This window comes from Rattus norvegicus, chromosome 8 (assembly GCF_036323735.1).
Source record: "Rattus norvegicus strain BN/NHsdMcwi chromosome 8, GRCr8, whole genome shotgun sequence".
NCBI classification, from domain to species: domain Eukaryota; kingdom Metazoa; phylum Chordata; class Mammalia; order Rodentia; family Muridae; genus Rattus; species Rattus norvegicus.
In genome coordinates this window covers 30,066,010-30,084,235 of record NC_086026.1, presented here as the reverse complement: position 1 = coordinate 30,084,235, position 18,226 = coordinate 30,066,010, and the positions used below count along the sequence as shown (strand labels likewise).

General features: G+C 43.8%; 1 protein-coding gene across 5 annotated transcripts in view; it reads right to left on the bottom strand.

Annotated features, from left to right (window-relative positions):
* Positions 1-18,226, bottom strand: part of Bmper (BMP-binding endothelial regulator) — a 245,153-nt gene that overhangs the window by 168,966 nt on the left and 57,961 nt on the right. For all 5 annotated transcript variants that reach the window (XR_010053940.1, NM_001135799.1, XM_006242715.5 and 2 more), the window contains 2 exons: positions 15,028-15,118; positions 11,252-11,334 (listed from right to left, as the gene is read on the bottom strand). Coding sequence is in view for 4 of the 5 variants with exons in the window: in NM_001135799.1 (NP_001129271.1) it covers positions 11,252-11,334; positions 15,028-15,118 (174 nt within the window). In the remaining variant the exon portion in view is untranslated. Of the gene's footprint in view, positions 1-11,251; positions 11,335-15,027; positions 15,119-18,226 lie in introns of those variants that run through there.

The window sequence follows — 18,226 nt, the reverse complement described above, 5'->3', positions numbered from 1 at the left end:
TTGCAGTTGGCATGACAGGGACATTAGCATAAGGCATCTGTTCAATGTTTTTTTAAAAGCACTTCCGGGTGAGAGGGTTTCATTCACACATCATCTTCAAAACTCTTTCCCCTTCTCACCTCCCTTCCTTCACTCCTTCCCTCTTTCCTCTCATATTCTCTCTCCCCACCCCTTTCTCCTCTGCCTCTGTCTTTCATTCTTTCTACTAAGAGTCAAACTTAGGGCTTTGTACATGCTAGGCGAGTGATCTACCACTGATCTACCATTGAGCCACATCCCCAGTTTGCAATAAAATTGTAAGTGACCAATCAAAACGTAGACATAAAAATACACAATTTACGAAAGAAACAATGATGATCAATAAACATAGAAAATTATAACACAAATAGCATATCTAAAACAGTAAGTGGAAAAACTGATTCAGAATGAAAACTGGTTCCCAGGTAGAAAACCTTTAGGCACAAGAAGACAGGCTCCAGGTGAGCATTCTGCTGACGGGGTGGGAATTCAGAAATCACATATTTGAAGTAACTCAGCAGTACATTCCGAATATACCTTAGAGTGCTTGTATTCTTGCCATATTTCTACGAATTCACCTTGAACAACTAATCCAAGATCAAATAAAGGAAAGGTTTTCCAAGATGCCTAACACATTATTCATAATAGTAGAAATTAAATATATAAAATTTAAGTACCAGAAAAATGACCAAATCATAGTGTGCTGATGGAATGCTATGCATATGAGAATTATGGTCAAGAATCTTTTAGTGAAGCTGAGACCCCTTCACAATCCTGGTTGGATACACATTATCTAAAATGCTTAGAAACGAAAGCCTATATATTTTGTTTCATTTTGTTAATTTCACAATATTTTCATCTAGCTGGTCCTAAAGCTCAGCGAGAAATTTCTTGCCTATCATGCCCAAGAACATAAGAACAAACTCTAGTGTACATACACACACACACACACACACACACACACAAACACACACACACACATACACACACACACACGCACGCACGCACAAAGAATTTGTATCCACTTCAATGGTTGGTTGGTTATTCCCAACTCAAACCCTTAGGGTGTGAAATGCTCCAAATTTTGAAACTTTTGAGCACTGAATTAAAACTTTATATATTGGAGCATTTGCATCTTTAATCTCAGATGTTTAGATTAGTATATTTAAATATTAAAGGAAGCTAAGAATGGTGACCTGCATATAAATGCACTGACCTGTAGTTATGTAACTGTAGTAAGTCAGTCTGGGGGAAAGAGTGGAAAGAAATATGTTAAATATTATTAGAGTGTGTGTTTTAATTTGTTCAATTATTTCTATTTTCCAGTACATGAGGGCCTTTCCTGAACATCAGAAACTACATGTTGCATTGCAGCTCGGTTTGTGTTTACTTTTAATAATTGCATCCGAATCAATACATTGTCACTGCCTGAAGAGAAAAGTCCCCTTGGTGATGATTCTCAGCACATAACACCGTATCTAACATACAGCAGGTGCTCGATCATTGTTAAACTAATATATGACCGGCTGGACGTAGAGATAAATTAAAAGATAGAAATAAAAATGGATGGCCAGTTGAACAGTTCTTCAACTGTTTACTAAAATTCTCCTCTCTTGGAATTTTCAGGAGACAAAAGAGGCTCATCTTGTGGCAGACTCTGAAGCCTCATCGTCCCCACCCTGTCTAAGAAGGACGCTGAGCTTCTCATATGCCTGGGCCCCCCAGATCCCCACAAGGCATAGATGCACCCCACCAGATACACATTTGTCTCTATCCCTCTCTGGAGGCAGAGAGAGTGGGGGTGACACCATCCCAGAAGTCACAGTTTCCTGCACACTCACTGCAGTTTGGCAAGAGAAGCACCATAGATCAGAGTGCCTCACTCCCTAGCTGACACGAGGGTAATAGATATGTGTTCTCCGTCCTCTCCAGCTCCGTTGTGACACAGGCCCAGGCCGAGTGCCTGTGGATGAAATCTGGTGTGAGTTTAAACTTGCTTAGTCGTGTGAACGTCGAGGAAGTGTAATTTACTTTCATTGTGTTGCTATCTCTTGCATCAGATTTGCGGTCCATTGGTGGGTGCTTGCAGTACTAGCATTCCTCCTCCACATTGCTGGCTGATGCTCGCCCCGTAGTCTCAAATGGCATTTTTTTAAATGTCTACAAGTGGTTGTAGATAATATCTCCAAATAACACGGGCTGCTCGCGAAGGTGGGTGGCTTTGAAGCCAGGCAGTGCTGGTTTTTCTGACCTCCGACCTCGATGATTTCAGACAAGCTACAGAGTCTCTCAGAACTTCAGTTTCTTCATCGAGAGAGGAGCTATCATCTCTTGGGTTGTAGGATAACTGAAAAAAATAAGCATGCAAGTGCCATGTGGTCCTTGGACGAGGCACATATGTAGTAACAGGAGCTGTCGGCATCGACAATTCTTAAGCAAGGAAACCACTTGCTGGCCGCTTTTCAGACTACGTTTTTGTATGCGTTTTCAAACGCTGTGCAAGAAGGTTTTTGTTTCAGATGTATGTTCAGATCATCGTTGGCATGGTAACTCCCTATGTAGAAAACTAACTTCACAGGACGCTGTAAATTATACGAGGCACCAACCATAAGGAATGTTATAAGCTATAAAAATAAGACACCTATGAAAATACTTCTTGAAAATTCATGAGACGGGATTTAAACTATAGGACAGATATCCTCAAGCTTTTCACACTGAAAAGATAAAAATGTAAGTCCCCACTGGTTTTAAAAACATCCTGAAAGTATCATTTAATAATAGCTCAACACAGCTGATGAACTCTTAAATGCATGCAGGGAAAACCTTCCCTTGAGCTGCTTTCTGACAAACTTAACCTAAAACTTACCCAGTCAAAACCAAGTCCTCACATCGAAAGACCCACCTTAAAGTCAACCCTACCTTGGTCCTCTTTCTTCTAAGACACAATTAAGTCTTTATCAAGGTAATTATCAATAGTCATGGTTGCAGTTAAGCCAGTGTTACCTCAAAACACTGCATATTGGTGATTTCCCAACATCAACTATACGAGAGTTATACAAGAAATCTGATAAGCTATTAGAACGATCTTTAGCAAACAGGTACCAACCTACCTGCTTCCATTCAATGTAACATAGACCATCCACAAACAACTTCATAGACCAGCCTAACGCAAGCCCAATACCAGCCGTTTTCTAAGCATGTTGAAGGTCCCTCCTAGTGGCTGAACGTTTGCCAACTGTGTAAGAGAAAGCATTTGTCTTGTTATCGCTTAGTTGACCATTGAAAACCAAGACCACTCTCATTCTCAGAGCGATGGTAGACATATAAGGAAACTGAAACACATTTAAAAAAATTGTAACAATGTTTTAGACTAGTCTTTTTAAAGCTGCTGTGAGCTTTTTTGGCCTACATAAGTCAGAGGCACCGCCCACATTGATCTAATTCTCTCAATAATTGCTCAATGCTCCAATTTATTGCTTGAATGTAGCCAAATTTCTCCCCATGGACGGGGAAGATATAATGAGAGCCTGTGACTACGAGGCACCAGAACGGTTCTCATTATCACAAGTAAGACAAAGAGCATGAGAGAGGGCCCGGGCCTGGAAGGTCTCAAGTCCCAGGAACAGCATGGTTTAAAGTGTGTACCGTTGACTCACGTGGCCTCACACAGCCACAGAAATGATAATGCCTTCCTCTGCTTACTATGTCGTGGTTGTGCAATCCCAACTGCAGCAACATCACTGTGAGGTCACATCTGAGGGTGCTGTTTTGTGTCCCCTTTAAAAGCTCTGCCACTGTGAGCAGCCCCATCACTGGTGGCCACTTCCTGTCACAACTTCTGCTGCCAGGGATCAATCATGGGGCACTTCTCAAGTAAGACAGGCCCCGGGGAAAGTCACTTGCTTGCCACACAAAGCCATCTGAGCAAGTGTTGCAGCAGTTGACACAATCTGCCTTCCTTCCCGCCCTCCTCCACAGCAGCCCACATCTCTCCCTCTTCCCTGATGAAATGGTGAAAAGGGCAGAGGGGAGTGGGGGAGCTGGGTAGAGAGAAGAGTCTGGGCAGATGGGGAGCAAGGCACTGCAGATGATATGGAAAGCAAGATCTGCATCATTTGCACTGGAATGTGGTCATTATTACCAACACCCAGTATGCCCCCAAGCACTGAAAAGTCAACATCTTCCCCTAATGGATGGAGCTAAATGAAATCATCAAGTAATTATGTATCTCACAATGAAAGTACAAAATTCTCAACCACCCCACAAAAGTGACAAATGCCTGAGGTGATCAAATATACCAGTGGCCTTGATCCAGTCGCCACACACTATGAATACAGATCAAATGATCGTACTGTGCCTCCCTAGTACATGCAATTTAGTTTCAGTTTAAAAAGAAAATGTATTATAAACATCACCAAACTTATCTAACACCTAAGCATGTTGATGTTTGTGGAACGAAGCATTGGGTTTTTATAAGGAATCAAACCAAGCTTCTTTCGAGATAAATCGTTTCAGTTTCTAACACAAAATAAGTGGGAACCCACTGAAGATGGGGGTGACAGTGAGGAAAAGGAAAGGACAAAGGGAGAGCAGGGTAAGGGAGACTCATGTTTCTCAAACTTCAGTAGTCTAATGACTCCTCTGTTAATCGTTCAAGACTGTGGTTTTGGCTTCCATGGGCTCCAAAAAGGACGGAGAGGCCGTACTTCTGACAAATGTGCAGAAAAGGCACAATGTCAGAGTGACCAATCCAAAGGTCAGAACATCCAGAAAAGAGAAAACTGGAAAAGAGCCAAAGGGACAGGACAGGATATTCTTAAGAAATGCAGGCTAGGGGAGGGAAGCCACAGGACCTCCATCTTCTTCTCAGAATTTCACTCTCCCTCGGAGACACACTTCGCAATATGTCAAGTGTAAGTGCGAGCAAAGGTGTTTATGGACTTCAGGGCTGCTAAAGCCAATAAAGCAGAGCTCCTCCATCACAGACAGCCCATTAACAACCCATGTTTATTGGTAAAAATGTTCTGAATTTAGCACGCCTTTGTCAGCAAAAGCAATTGATCTTGGCCAGTTAATTTGGCCGATTTTATAGACTGAGGCCTTACCACTTTTCTCAGGGTGTCCTGCAACACTGTGGGCCTACCTCCTATTATCAGCAATTTCTAAGAACCCTCAGCCTATAGAGTTCCTAAAACAGACTGTTGAGAGAGAGTGAGAGAGAGAGAGAGAGAGAGAGAGAGAGAGAGAGAGCGCATAAACATTGTGCTAGCTGCCACATTTCCTGAACATTTGACTAAGCAATTATCTATTGGATGGGCAGAATGAACAGACAGATACAGCCACGTAGATGTGTGAATAGACTCATAAATACATGGCTGGTGGGTGGATACACAGATACATAGGTACATGGATGATAGTTGATTGATAATTAGATGATAGATAAGGATAACAAGTGAATGATACACAGGTAGATAGATAAGAGAGAGAGAGGCAGACAGACAGAAAGATGGATAGATGGATAGATGGGCGGATAGATAGATAGATAGATAGATAGATAGATAGATAGATAGATAGATAGATAGATATAGATAGATAGATAGATAGACTGACAGATCTCGGGGAACCAAGAGAACCTCAAGCTCAAACCAAAGGAAGTTTATGCTTTAACAAATGTTCAACATGCTTCCGACTTAGGAAACAATCGTTGCTGTGTTTTAAAACTAACACAGTTCTTACAGCAAACACATCTTATAAGAAACATGCTCTAATATGGCCCAGACAAATGTATAGAACAGCTAGGGGAATGCAAGTCATCACTCCCCTGATTAGTATCGGGACTCTGGATGCGATCATTTGGCCTCTTATTTATAGAGTGTAAATGGAGCTGATATAGTTTAATGAGTGACGATAAAGCCCTGAGTTTCCTCAGTGAGTCATGATGATATTCACACCTAAAAATGTTGGCCTCTTGGCTTCTGGAATGGGTAGGAGTAAAGGGTTGCGGAGTCTTCTCCAGATATCATCAAAGGCGAGCATGTTCTCAGCTGTCTGGAATGCCATGCATACTGTCCTGACTGAACCAGGATATAAAGTCATATGCAAAGCATTTGTTTCATTAGCTAAGGCATCCATCTCAGTCAGATGAAGCGCCTTTCTGGTGGTCTGCCTCTGTCACCACATCACAAAAACACAGCTACACAGATTTGGAAAAAAATAAATGAAGAGTGTAAAGAGAGGGACCAGACTTCACATGCAAGCCGCACAGCAATGACAATGTTTTCCCGGAGAGAGAGCACTCCAAGCACCCATCAGCCAGAGAATGTATGAGGAATACCACCCACTCGCCCAACTCCAGAGCGAACAGTAAGCAGAGGGTAATGGGACAGTGAACTGCAGTGAATATCTCAGGTAGGGTGGGTTGGCCAGTCTGAAAGAAATGGCTTGCCACAGGATGGAAGAAGAAAACATTGTTCTGTTTATACACTACCTGAAACAGACCAGACGGTGGAGGGAAGAAGGCGCACACGATGGAGTGCGTGGTGGCAAGCATTGAGGACCGGAAGACGAGTATGCACAGGATGCAATGCCATCTGGCATAGCTAACACAGAGAGCAAGAAAATAAAACAGTAGCTGGGATACTCTGGGCCGTGTGTGTGTGTGTGTGTGTGTGTGTGTGTGTGTGTGTGTGTGTGTGTGTGTGTGTAAGAGAAGGAGAGAGACAGAGACAGGGATAGACAGAAGCAAAAAGATAGAGTGGGGCAAGGGGATAGAAGGAAGACAGATATGCTGGCAAGTTAGAGCCATAGCATATATGGTGGTTTGCATATGCTTGGCCCAGGGAGTGGCACTATTAGAAGGTGTGGCCTTGTGGGAGGAAGTGTGTCACTGTGGGGGTGGGCTTGGAGACCCTCCTCCTAGCTGCCTGAGAATGCCCAGTTTGTTCCTGGCTTCCTTCGGTTGAAGATGTAGAACTCTCAGCTCCTCCTGCACCACGCCTGCCAGGATGCTGCCATGCTCCCGCCTTGACGAAATGGACTGAACCTCTGAACCTGTAAGCCAGCCCCAATTAAATGCTGTCATTTATAAGACCTGCCTTAGTCATGGTGTCTGCTGACAGCAGTAAAACCCAAACTAAGACAGTGTCTCAGGAATATAAATAGGGAAATGCTGGACTTTATGAGTAACACTGGGTGCACAGAAAAGTGGACTAATGCAGTTATGACCAACTCGGAAAGTTCAAACATTCTCCAAAGGAACAAGGAGAAGCCTGGGCAAGGAAGCAGAGACATGAAAGAGTATGAAGGGTGGGGGCAGTGAGTGTTCTAAATGTGCATATGTACAAGGATGTACAGACCCATGTGTACACACATATGCAGAGACATAAGTGCACACTGATGAGCATAAGGATCACCCATAAGCAAACATATCTGTTGTCGATAACTCTGGACGCCTTGCTATCCTCATCTGCTCAGACTTGTCACCTGAGTTCACAATCAGTCACCTAACATCACTATCTATGTTTCTTCCTCTTCCTCTTCAGGGAACTTGGCCATCTGAGTGGCAGCTGGAAATGCCTGCCAATCAATACTATACCAGAGACAGTTCTCAGTTAAGACCGATGGGGGCTGACATAGGCACATTTCAGGCCCCTCCCCCCAGGGAGAAAGATTCCGAAGCATGAAATTTATACAGGCTTCAGGAGGTTCCTCGGCAAGACTAAGATCTACCAACAGTGGCAGTTCACTGAGGTCTTGGTTCATTTAGTGTTCCTGTAACAAAATGTTGCACAGGTTGGGTCATTTATCAAGAACAGAAACTTAGTTCTGTTGAACAGAAATTTGGCAGCTTTCAGAAGGAGGCACCCAACGTGGCTGGTGAGAGGTGTTCTCTGCTCCCAAGATAGTGCCTGCAAATGCATTCCCGGAGAGGAGAAGAACATTATGCGCTCACACAGCACCAGAGTGGGAAGTTGTCAAGAGAAGTCAGACTCCTCCCTCCTGACCACTTATAAATCTACCCATAAGATCAGATCAGATCCCTCATCATCTAACAGATTCCTCAAGGACCCACTTAACACTACCACAGTGAAGATTAATTTTAAACACATATTCAGGGAGTGTGGCATTGTTCAGGTCCTAGTAATTGACAGTGTTCCCTCAACCGGCTCTCACCATTCCTTACCCCATCCCCCACATAAATTCATAAACTACCGGCATTAAGTTGTTTGTCCCTGCATTAAGTGGTCTGTTTCTAAGGAAATCCAAATTTAGATATGTAAACGTGTTTGCATATTAGCATATAAATGTCATACTTCTATACATTTGCATAGCTATTTGTATGCATGTCTGTATGTATACATAAACAGGCAGACTAATAAATATAGATTATGTGCACACAAATATGTATTTACATAAATACAGTTGTCCCTCCACATCCATGGGTAACACACTGTGGATCCAACCACCCACAGATCTAAGGGTGTTTGGGAAACTGTCTATGCTGACCATATCAAATGTTTTTGTCATTATTCCCCAATTAAAAGAGTTTAATATTTAAACTATAAGAATACAGTACAGTAAAATTTTACATATCATTTATATGGTTTTAGGTCTTCTAAGTAATCTAATGATTATCTCAAGGATGTGATGTTATATGTGATTGCCATGCAATTTCACAAACTTGCATAAAGAACTTAAATATCCAATTTGTATATTTATAGGAGATCTGACCCAATCTCTAGCAGATCCTGAGAGAAAAGCAATACGAAGTACACGCTTACATAACTTTCTTTGCAGCATTCCTTTTTGTTAAAATGCACGATCCTTCTCTGTAAGGGAAGTCCACAGACTAAGGCTCTAAACGCCCCTCCATGAACCACCCCATCCCCACCTTCCACCTCCTACCCAACACACCCTACCCCTAGAAACTCTCCAGTCGACTGCGCAGTCTCTCACTGGTGCTGGTTAAAACCTTCCGTTTCCACTCTCTCATTCAGTAAAAGGTCACCTCACACCTTTGTACATCTGACACATCGAAATCCCCAAACCAGACAACCTTGGCAAGCCCCAGACAGAGTCAGATCACAGATTTTGAATATCACAGCTCTAAGCCAACAATCCCATGGTCACCTCACTCAAGACAGGGCCATCAGCGGCCCAGATATCACTTTGGTTTTGCTTTTAAGTAAACTATATGAAAAGATAGCAAAGGAGAGAATATTTTAAAGCGAAGTCATTTTAATAATGAAATTATTGCGAGAACTGAAGTTCATTCCTTAAACTTCTATAGTCATGAAAAAGAAAAAGTGCTCTGAGCATTCCCCATGTCCTAGTCCTCAAGTGTAAGGCCATCCTCTCTCCCATGTGTTCTAACTGTCTAAAGACCAGAAATGAGGACCAGAAACAAAACCAGTAGTTACCCTTTACATCATGAGGACAGTAACAAGGAGAACAAGGGAAAAAATCAATCAATCAAACAAACAAATCCAGGACTATGGGTGCTTAGGAAACTAGACTAAAGCCAAGAAGGGATACAGATACAGACTACAGGGTTGGAGAGAAGCGTCTAAGCGAGAAAGGTTGAACAGAGATCTTTAGATTTTTTATTTTTCTCAACTGGAAATTAAACCAGAACTTCCAGGGGCCTCAATTCGGCCTCGAGTGTGTTTCAATCCCCACACACTGAATTTAAAAACACACAGAGACACACATGCCTCCGTCTGTAACCCCTACACACGTGAGCTCCTTTCCAGACCCAGTTCTGGAAACTTCTGACATCACTGGTAAAATGACAGGGATCTGTCATCCTCCTTGGCACCTGCCAAGTTTCTTCTCCATGGAGGGCCAGCTGTCTGACTGTGGCACGCCTTTTGCAGAAAGACAATTTGTTATGCACATATTTACAATCTCCTACCGAAATTTGCCTTGTTTTTTTTTCTCAAACTACTTCCAAAAGATTGTTATTGAAAAAAAATATTACACATTCCAACATGGAAGAAAAGAAACTAGAAATGGGTAATTTTTAATGAAAAGTAGAAATCACGGAACTAGTTATCAATAATAAGGCAGAAAACAGAAGTGTTTGTGGAAATGTGCACGCTTATACTTGTTTTGATTAGTGTGTTTGCAATTTTATATATATCCTGTGTTGTTTTATATCTAGATATATGTGTGTATATCTCTCTTCTTCCCTAGCTCCCTCCTTCTCTTCCTTCCTTTCTTCCCCATTCATACAAACACCATCTCGAGAACCCAGTCGTGTTTACTGTCATCTGGACATGAGGCTGGATGAGTATTGCCCCAGGAGGAAACTACTAGGAAAGACTTAGGAAGAGCAGTGAGTCCCAGGGCTTCACAAGCCCATGCTTGGTAAGCGTAGGATGCTAGAGTTCCTTGCGTATTCCTTTTTAATATCCTACGATGCATCTGCATCACAAGTGACCTGGGAAGCATGTGCTCTTTATTCCTCAGCGTGTGCTATACTAACTCCCACTGTAGATAGCACGGCGCAACTGGGTGCAACTGCCTGACACGGGTCTCCCCATTTGGTAATCACCACTGGTTTGACTTCTGATTTAAAATGCATTCATTTTAAAACTCCCTGTAAAATCGTATGTAAAATCATCTCATTCTTAAGCACGGTGGAAAGATCGGTCTATGGGAGTTTCATTAATCTCTACTCTGCCCAAATCTGTTATTTATAGGTAATTTCCACCTGCCACGTCCTCACAACCATAGGTGACCAGCCCTCACCCCACCCCATAGAGCACACTGTGACTGTTCGAATCTTCTGCTCTCCCTGGGCTGCACAACAGGAAGTCCCTCTGCTCCATGAAACAGAAGACTGAGGGTCTTCCCCAAAATGGGGGTGGAAGAAGAACTCCACTTGAGGGGACAATGAGTCTTAATGAAAAGCCAGTTTGCTCTCCAGAGGACACAGGGCAAGGTCTGCCGGCAATGATGGTTACTCAGTTGTGGACCTATGGGTCAAGACCAGGGTTCTATTGAACACTCTGGAAGGAAGGCCCACAAACTGGTTCATAGCACAGAACCTCAACCCAGGAGGCCAACATCACCAAAGCTGTGACGCTTGCCTCACATGGAGTGGGTTTTCCCTTGACTCTGCATCTTAAGCACCTAATGAGGCGAGAGTGGGGAAGATGAGGTCCCTCTCAGTGAATGCTAGAAGCAGCTAACCCTAAGGATCTCCTACCAATGCCCTCTCAGTACTTACAACACAGGAGCACTTGATACATTTGTTTGCTTCTGGCTGAAATTCTTCTCCTTCCCGGTACTGCACACCTTCAAACACACAGCCTGCAAAACAGAGTTTGGAATTAGGACAGCAGACTTCGTTCAGTTTGGCAAGGTCCTTCTGCCCTATGATTCCCATTGTCCACCTGTACCCTCCACCTCTTCCCCAGCATAAATCGTCTTTGATTACAATATTATGCAGAATTAAATAGGGAAAATGGTACGGTGCAGATGATTGGCGTGTTGGCGCAGGTCCAGAAGCCCTGCAGATGATAGAGAACAAATGTCGGTGGAACTTGAGTCAGCCCATGGACCGCAGATGTGCGATGGTGAGTCACGGTGAGATCTGGAGCTGCAGTGGGATGGTGCTGACCACAGCCAGGGGGACCAACTCCAGAGAGGTCAGAAGAGGTCAAAAGAGAGCAAAGCGAGGCCAAGGGAGGGAAGGTTAAGATGAGAAAGAGCAGATGCCTCTGTGGGCGGCCACTTGAGTACCAGGAATTACACAGTCTGGTCATGGCCCAGCATGCCCTTGCTTCCCACATCACCTTCCAGTCCTGCAGGAAAGGAGATCTGTCCCTTGTCCCACAGATGATAAAGATACAGCAGGTGCATGAATTGGAACATGAACTCGGTTCTGACACATCTGATGCCCTATACAGAGGGTCGTGCACAAAGGCAATAATGGACAGGAAGAAGGCAGGATGTGTCCTATGGTTCTCTCTCTCTCTCTCTCTCTCTTCTCTTCTCTTCTCTCTCTCTCTCTCTCTCTCTCTCTCTCTCTCTCTCTCTCTCTCCCTCCCTCTCTCTTCCTCCCTCCCTCCCTCCCTTCCCCACCTCGAGGTGTGTGTGTGTGTGTGTGTGTGTGTGTGTGTGTGTGTGTGTGTGTGGCCCCTGCCAGGTTTATCACATAAAAGTCCTCACCTCTGGGAGGTGTTTCCTATTCAAAAAGTGTTCAGGGAAGTACATAATACTCAGTGCACAGACTGGCAAGCAACTGTGTCAGTGAATGGCAAAAACCACTTCCTTCAAGACTGTCCTCACAAAGCCAGGATAACTGAGGTCACATCCCACACAGTAGACAACGATGGAAATACGGGCAGGCTTTTGTGAAGAACAGTGGCATTCAAGACAACGTCAGAAGAAATCATCAGAGGCTAAAAGCAACAAGTTCCTGAGGAAGAAGAATGAGCCTGGCCCTTGCTGATTGGCTCCTGGCCCTATCAATCTTCAAGTAACTGTGACAAGTGCTGAATCCAAAATACAGTAGCCAAGTAAAGAAATTCAAATGGCGGCCCAGGCGCAAGATCTTTTTATAGCTCTAGGCATAGCTAGCAGTCCGCTCTTTCCTTGCTGTTCAGATGATGTTGAAAGTCTTGGTACCACGGTCTTCCCAGTTGCTGTCTCTCAGCACTGTTCACAATCACAGATGCTTAATCGTCCATTTCCAAAGGCCACTTCCAACAAAGTGTCTTCCGTCTTTCCCCATGTTTGCACCTCTGACTGTCACACAGCTTGCCACAACAATCTAGACTTGACAACTTCAACAACAGAACTTAAAGTGAAAACTCTACTTCCGTCACGCCCACCATCCTTGAGCAATGCGCAGACTACAACGACCAAGGAGCAGACACCCAAGAATGCCCTGAAATTCATTTCAGGAGGAAACTGCTCACATGTTTGCCATTATACAGAATGCCAGTGTGATCAATGGCAGATGCCAGGCCTTCTGAATTACCAGGGTAAATACCCTAAGGCTCTCCCTGACTACCCCTATCTAGAACCGACTGAGGCTTCACTTCAAGACAAAAGAGGAGACATTCTGGAGAAGGCTCCTCCTAAATCTTCCAATTTGCATCCCAGCATGGCTGTTGGAGGTCAGGGGAGGGAGCAGAGGTGAGAACCGATCTCATTCCCGAGGCTCACAGCCTGTCCAGTTAGGGCTGGTGCATGGCACTGGCACACTCATATTTAAATATTTACCTTCCAGAACCTAAATAGAACACTTCTCCTGGTATTGATGGAGTAGGTAGTATAATCTGATGGCTAAGAATGAGAAGAAAACTAATTCCACCTCCATCTACTATGCTTGGTCACTATGGGCCTTGGTAAGACACAGTCACTGGGTCTGATTTCCTATTGTCCTACAGACAACGCTTTGCGCATCCTTGGATGGTTCTAAGGACTTAACCCTGCAATATGTGCAAGGGTAGAGTCTAGTTTTTTCCTTCCTGGGAGATTAACCAGAAAAGCCCAGTGACAGAAGCAAGCCCCATGGACCACATGCCTATGCTTCAAAGGCAGCCTAACACAGGACTATTTCCCAAGTGACAGGACATCAGATACAGTAAAAAGTGTAAAAAGCTTCAAGGATTCCTTTATATTACCCTCATACTACGTTGCTCCTTAAGAGCTTCTGTGGCTAAGAGGGACCCAGAATTGATTTCTGCATTGATACATCAACCATCTACTAAAAAGAACTGAAAAATACTTTAGGAGTTATTGTAAGGTTTAAATCTAAATGATAAAAAAATAAGCTGTTCTATTATCAATCTCGAACTTGACTACATATAGAAATCACTTGGGCCTAACCACTAGCCTACCCCCACCACTGTCCTGAAAGATTCAAATAAAATTTGCCTAGGCATTAACATTTAGTTTTCCACATCCAGTCTGAAGAACTGACAACCTGATTTAATAGAACTCCTGTAGGTATCCAAGGACATGCTGCCACAGTTCAAGTCATCTAGCATACTGAGAAGGAAAAGTACCCAAAAAACTGCAGATCAATTCAAAGCAGTTAGCTTATGGAATTGCTTCGCTTCTAACCAGTATTTTTTCACCAATGTAGACTGAGGAAATATGAGTTTTACAGAAACTTCAGAGTGAAAGAAAGCTGAATTAAGACCTCTCAGGTCACGAAAAAAAAAAAACTAGCAGCAGGGGAAACTGTCTGTGGGTTTCAATGGGACTGACATGTGGAGGAAGGACCCTCTCTGCAGAACATCCCACAAGGGGGCTTCTGAGTAGCCAGCCCTTTGCCTGCTACCTCACAAAGTAAAGAACAGTAGTTGTGAGTAGCATCACCAGTGAGGAAAAGGTTTAGAGAAAACACAAAACACCTGTCTGAGACTATCAGCCGCAGGCTTAAAAGATCAGGAAAAACATCTCTCACCTCAAAATCCCCAGGCTCTCCTGAGAGAGCAAGTGAAGACACAGGAACCCTCCCACCACCAGAAAAGGCTTCCTCTACTATTGGCTCGGCAGAAGGATAGCAGGCCCAGCTTGTTAAACCACACTGAAAACTGAAACCAACAAAACTCCAAACTACAGTCATGTGGGACCCAGTTCTCCACTTTCAAAAAACATCTGGCCACCTCATCATCGCGACACACTCTGGCTGAGGAGGTATTGCTATGGGAAGAAGTTGAAAAAAAATGCTGATTGCAAGGAAAGCCATAGTCCTTCCTTCCAAAATAAGCATTACCTGTGGCCTAGGGTGGAAAGCAGACCTCTGAGCTTATAGATTCCATAAGCCAAGACCTACAGCACATAGTTCCTTTCATACTGGGCACACAAGAGCCCATCAGCTATTGCTACTCAAAGAAGCTTCCTCTCCAAGCTCATTACATGTGCAGATGTAAAGTCCAGCCTGGATAGGGGAGGGAAATGATGTATTCTTGATAAAAACACGGCAATGACAACAGCACTGTGCTTCACCAGGAACCTAATCGGCTTCCCTTTCTTGAGCATTACCTGGACAGGTAGGGCAGCAGGCTCCTGGATGCTCTGCGGGATTTTTACAATGAACAACACAACGCACCTCAGACTCTGTGACCACGCCCTCCTGGAAAACAGAACGTCACAAGTAAGTCAGCCCAGAATTATCACTTGAGTTACTTCTTTAGGGAAACAGTCAAGAAATTAGACAAATCCAAACCCCCCCCCAAAAATGCAAGGTTGTTGGGCCTGGAAGGGAATATGCAAATGAGAAAAGATCCAGCTCACCAGAGGGAATGCTTCGGACCTGATTTACATGTTATTTGTCCCATCATGGCTTTGGTCCTGTGTTTTTTTTTTTTTCCTTTAAATCTGTTTCAAAAGATCTCCTCGCGGACTGTGAGCATCTCACAGTCCTGGCTGGGTGTTCATAACTGTTTTAAGTTGTCCCTAATGGCTGGGTTTTCCAACATGGCTACTACACCCTTAGCCACTAACTACAGACACACAGGAGGATCAGAACTCCTCCACTTGTGTCCAGAAAAATCCTTCCCATCTTCTAGGGAAACAGTCGCCAGTTCTACAGTCTGACAAGTGCCACTGGGACTCGAGTAGAACCTGGGACTCAGTTCCCTCCATCGGTAAATGAAAAGACCGGAGAAGATTATTTCTAACTTCATATTTGAGTATGTCAAAACAGATTAGTGTAGGTTCAAATGATGAAATCAGGAGAGTCAACAGCAAACTGATCTTGGTATCTCAATGACATTTGAAGTTGGGGTTTTAGTCATTCATTTCTTTCTTTGAAATGGGAATCACAGATATCCCAAGCTGGTCTTGAACTGACAGACCCTCCTGCCCCCGCCCCCTGAGTGCTGGGGTCATTAGTGGGCACCACCAGGACAAGTTTCAAGGGAAACATCTTTTGAAATTGTCGAGTCCCTACTATAGTCTCCACCCACTTTTTCTAAATGAATTCGTATTCTCATCAGTTTGATTTCAATTTGGATCTAGAGTAACATAGACTGAAGGTAGGTATTATGATCTCATAACAAAGTTATTTTCTTTCTTGTGTGTGCCCCACATACACACGGGAAGTTGTATTCTAAATGTTTTCGTATCTTGCCTGGCTTGAGGGTGCCACTACTAGAATTTATTATAGCATTCCTCACATTTGGGGGAAAGAATCCTCAAATGCCAGCAATGCTCATTTTAAAATGTTTTCTTTAGCCCTATAGCTGAAGCAATGCTGTGAGGCAGGCTCAATTCTCCTTCCGTATTGGCAACCCAAATGGTAATTGCCTCAGGGGAATTCTCAACAGGAATTTCTCATTGTGATCTCCAGATTTTTCTCTCCTAGTTAAGAAATCAGAAGTGGGTAAAAATGTAGAATTTTCATCATTAGAACTCCCTTGGCACAGACTGTAAGAAAATACGTAGAATTCGACGCAAATGGAAACAGACCAGATTATCAGACTTGTTGTCACCCGTCTGGAACCTAGCTGAACCTACCGCATGCCAGAGTCTGCTAGAAGTTATATTAATGAGTCTCTCTCTTCTCTTCTCTTCTCTTCTCTTCTCTTCTCTTCTCTTCTCTTCTCTTCTCTTCTCTTCTCTTCTCTTCTCCTCTCCTCTCCTCCTCCTCCTCCTCCTCCTCTCTCTCTCTCTCTCTCTCTCTCTCTCTCTCTCTCTCTCTCTCTCTCTCTCTCTCTCTTCCACATCTCTAATAGCTCCATTCCCTGTACACAGAGGTGTCAAGAGTGCACCGGCTCCTCTGTCACTGACTTTGTGGCCCAGAGAGAGACTATCATTGTGCTTACTTCATAGCAACAGGAAGTACCTAGGAAACAGGAAAGACCCTTGCATGCATCCTTCTAGACCTTATTCCCTGAGGAAGGAAGAGGGAGGCAGGAGCACAAAGAGAACCACTGTGAGTGCATCCAAGAGGCTTGCTTTCCCACTTGTTGAATGAAAGGTGTGAAAGGCGAGGCTCGTCTTTGGTGGGGAGCACGCCCTCCCTGATCCTCTGCAGCACTCCTCACTGGAGCATCTCCTCACCTGTGATACTGACGTGCTCCACCATCCTCCCTGGGTGTCACTGGTAGACAGTAGAGTGCATGCTTCGTAAAAGGAAACACCCCTGCTTAGAGGTTCCTGTTTAATGGAAAGGCTATCTCCGCCCATTCAAGGCAGCAACATCAGCTCTGTAAGACCTCAGGACTGCTGTGCAGTGTTACTCGGGACTCCTCAGTGTGCATCATTGACTTGTTCCACAAACATTGTACCCGAGACTTCTAAATTAGCCCCTGCCAGGACTGGAAATGTCACTAAGGAGCAGGATGGAACTGAAGATTTTGGCAGGAGTGTAGACTCTGACATTGTAATTAAACCTCATTGCTCCTGTCTGTACCTTGAGTCTGATGAAGTCTACCATCAAAAGGAAACTCGGCGTTGGTCGATTCAATTTATAATTTATTTCACACACAGCTTGCTACACAGAGCAGCCAAAAATGAAATAAATAACTGGAAACCTAATGACTGAGAATGCCTATTGTGTAATAAAACCTACAGCACAATAAAACCACACATGACTTCATAAAATGTAGAGTTCAGAAGCAAAATGTCAACATCTCCGACATTCGTCTCCAATAAGATCTGAGACAAACATCCAGTATTATACCTACCTGTCAGTCTCCTCTGACTGCAAACACAGATACCAAGAGGGTGAAATGGGGTTTGGAATAAAATCACTTAACAGCAAGTGTTCCACACAAATATGATTTTGAAGTTATTTAAAATTAGATAAACAGCACACTTTTGAGCAGAAGAAATATGAATTTATTCAGGGAAAGTGAGGAGGAACTCCAGAGTGTACGAAAATATTCTACCATTTTTAACCCTATTTTTTAACTTGCGGCCATATGTGTGCATGACATACCGTGTGTGAGGACATGAGTGCTATGTTTAAATGTGGAGGCTAGAGGACAATCTGGAGTGTGTGCTCCCCTTCTGCCTCACTGAAGGTTCTGAGGATTGAACTCAGGTCACGAGACTTGCAAGAGCACAAACCCATTTCCCTCTGAGCTACTTCACCAGCCACTCGCTGTTATTTCTTGATTCAGTATTTCTATATAATAAGGAAAGAACTTTGGCTGTTCATTTTCTCTTTGGTGCATCTGACAGGGCTTAGCACCATGGGATTAGAGCCATGTGGAGCAACTGCTCCTTTGGGAAT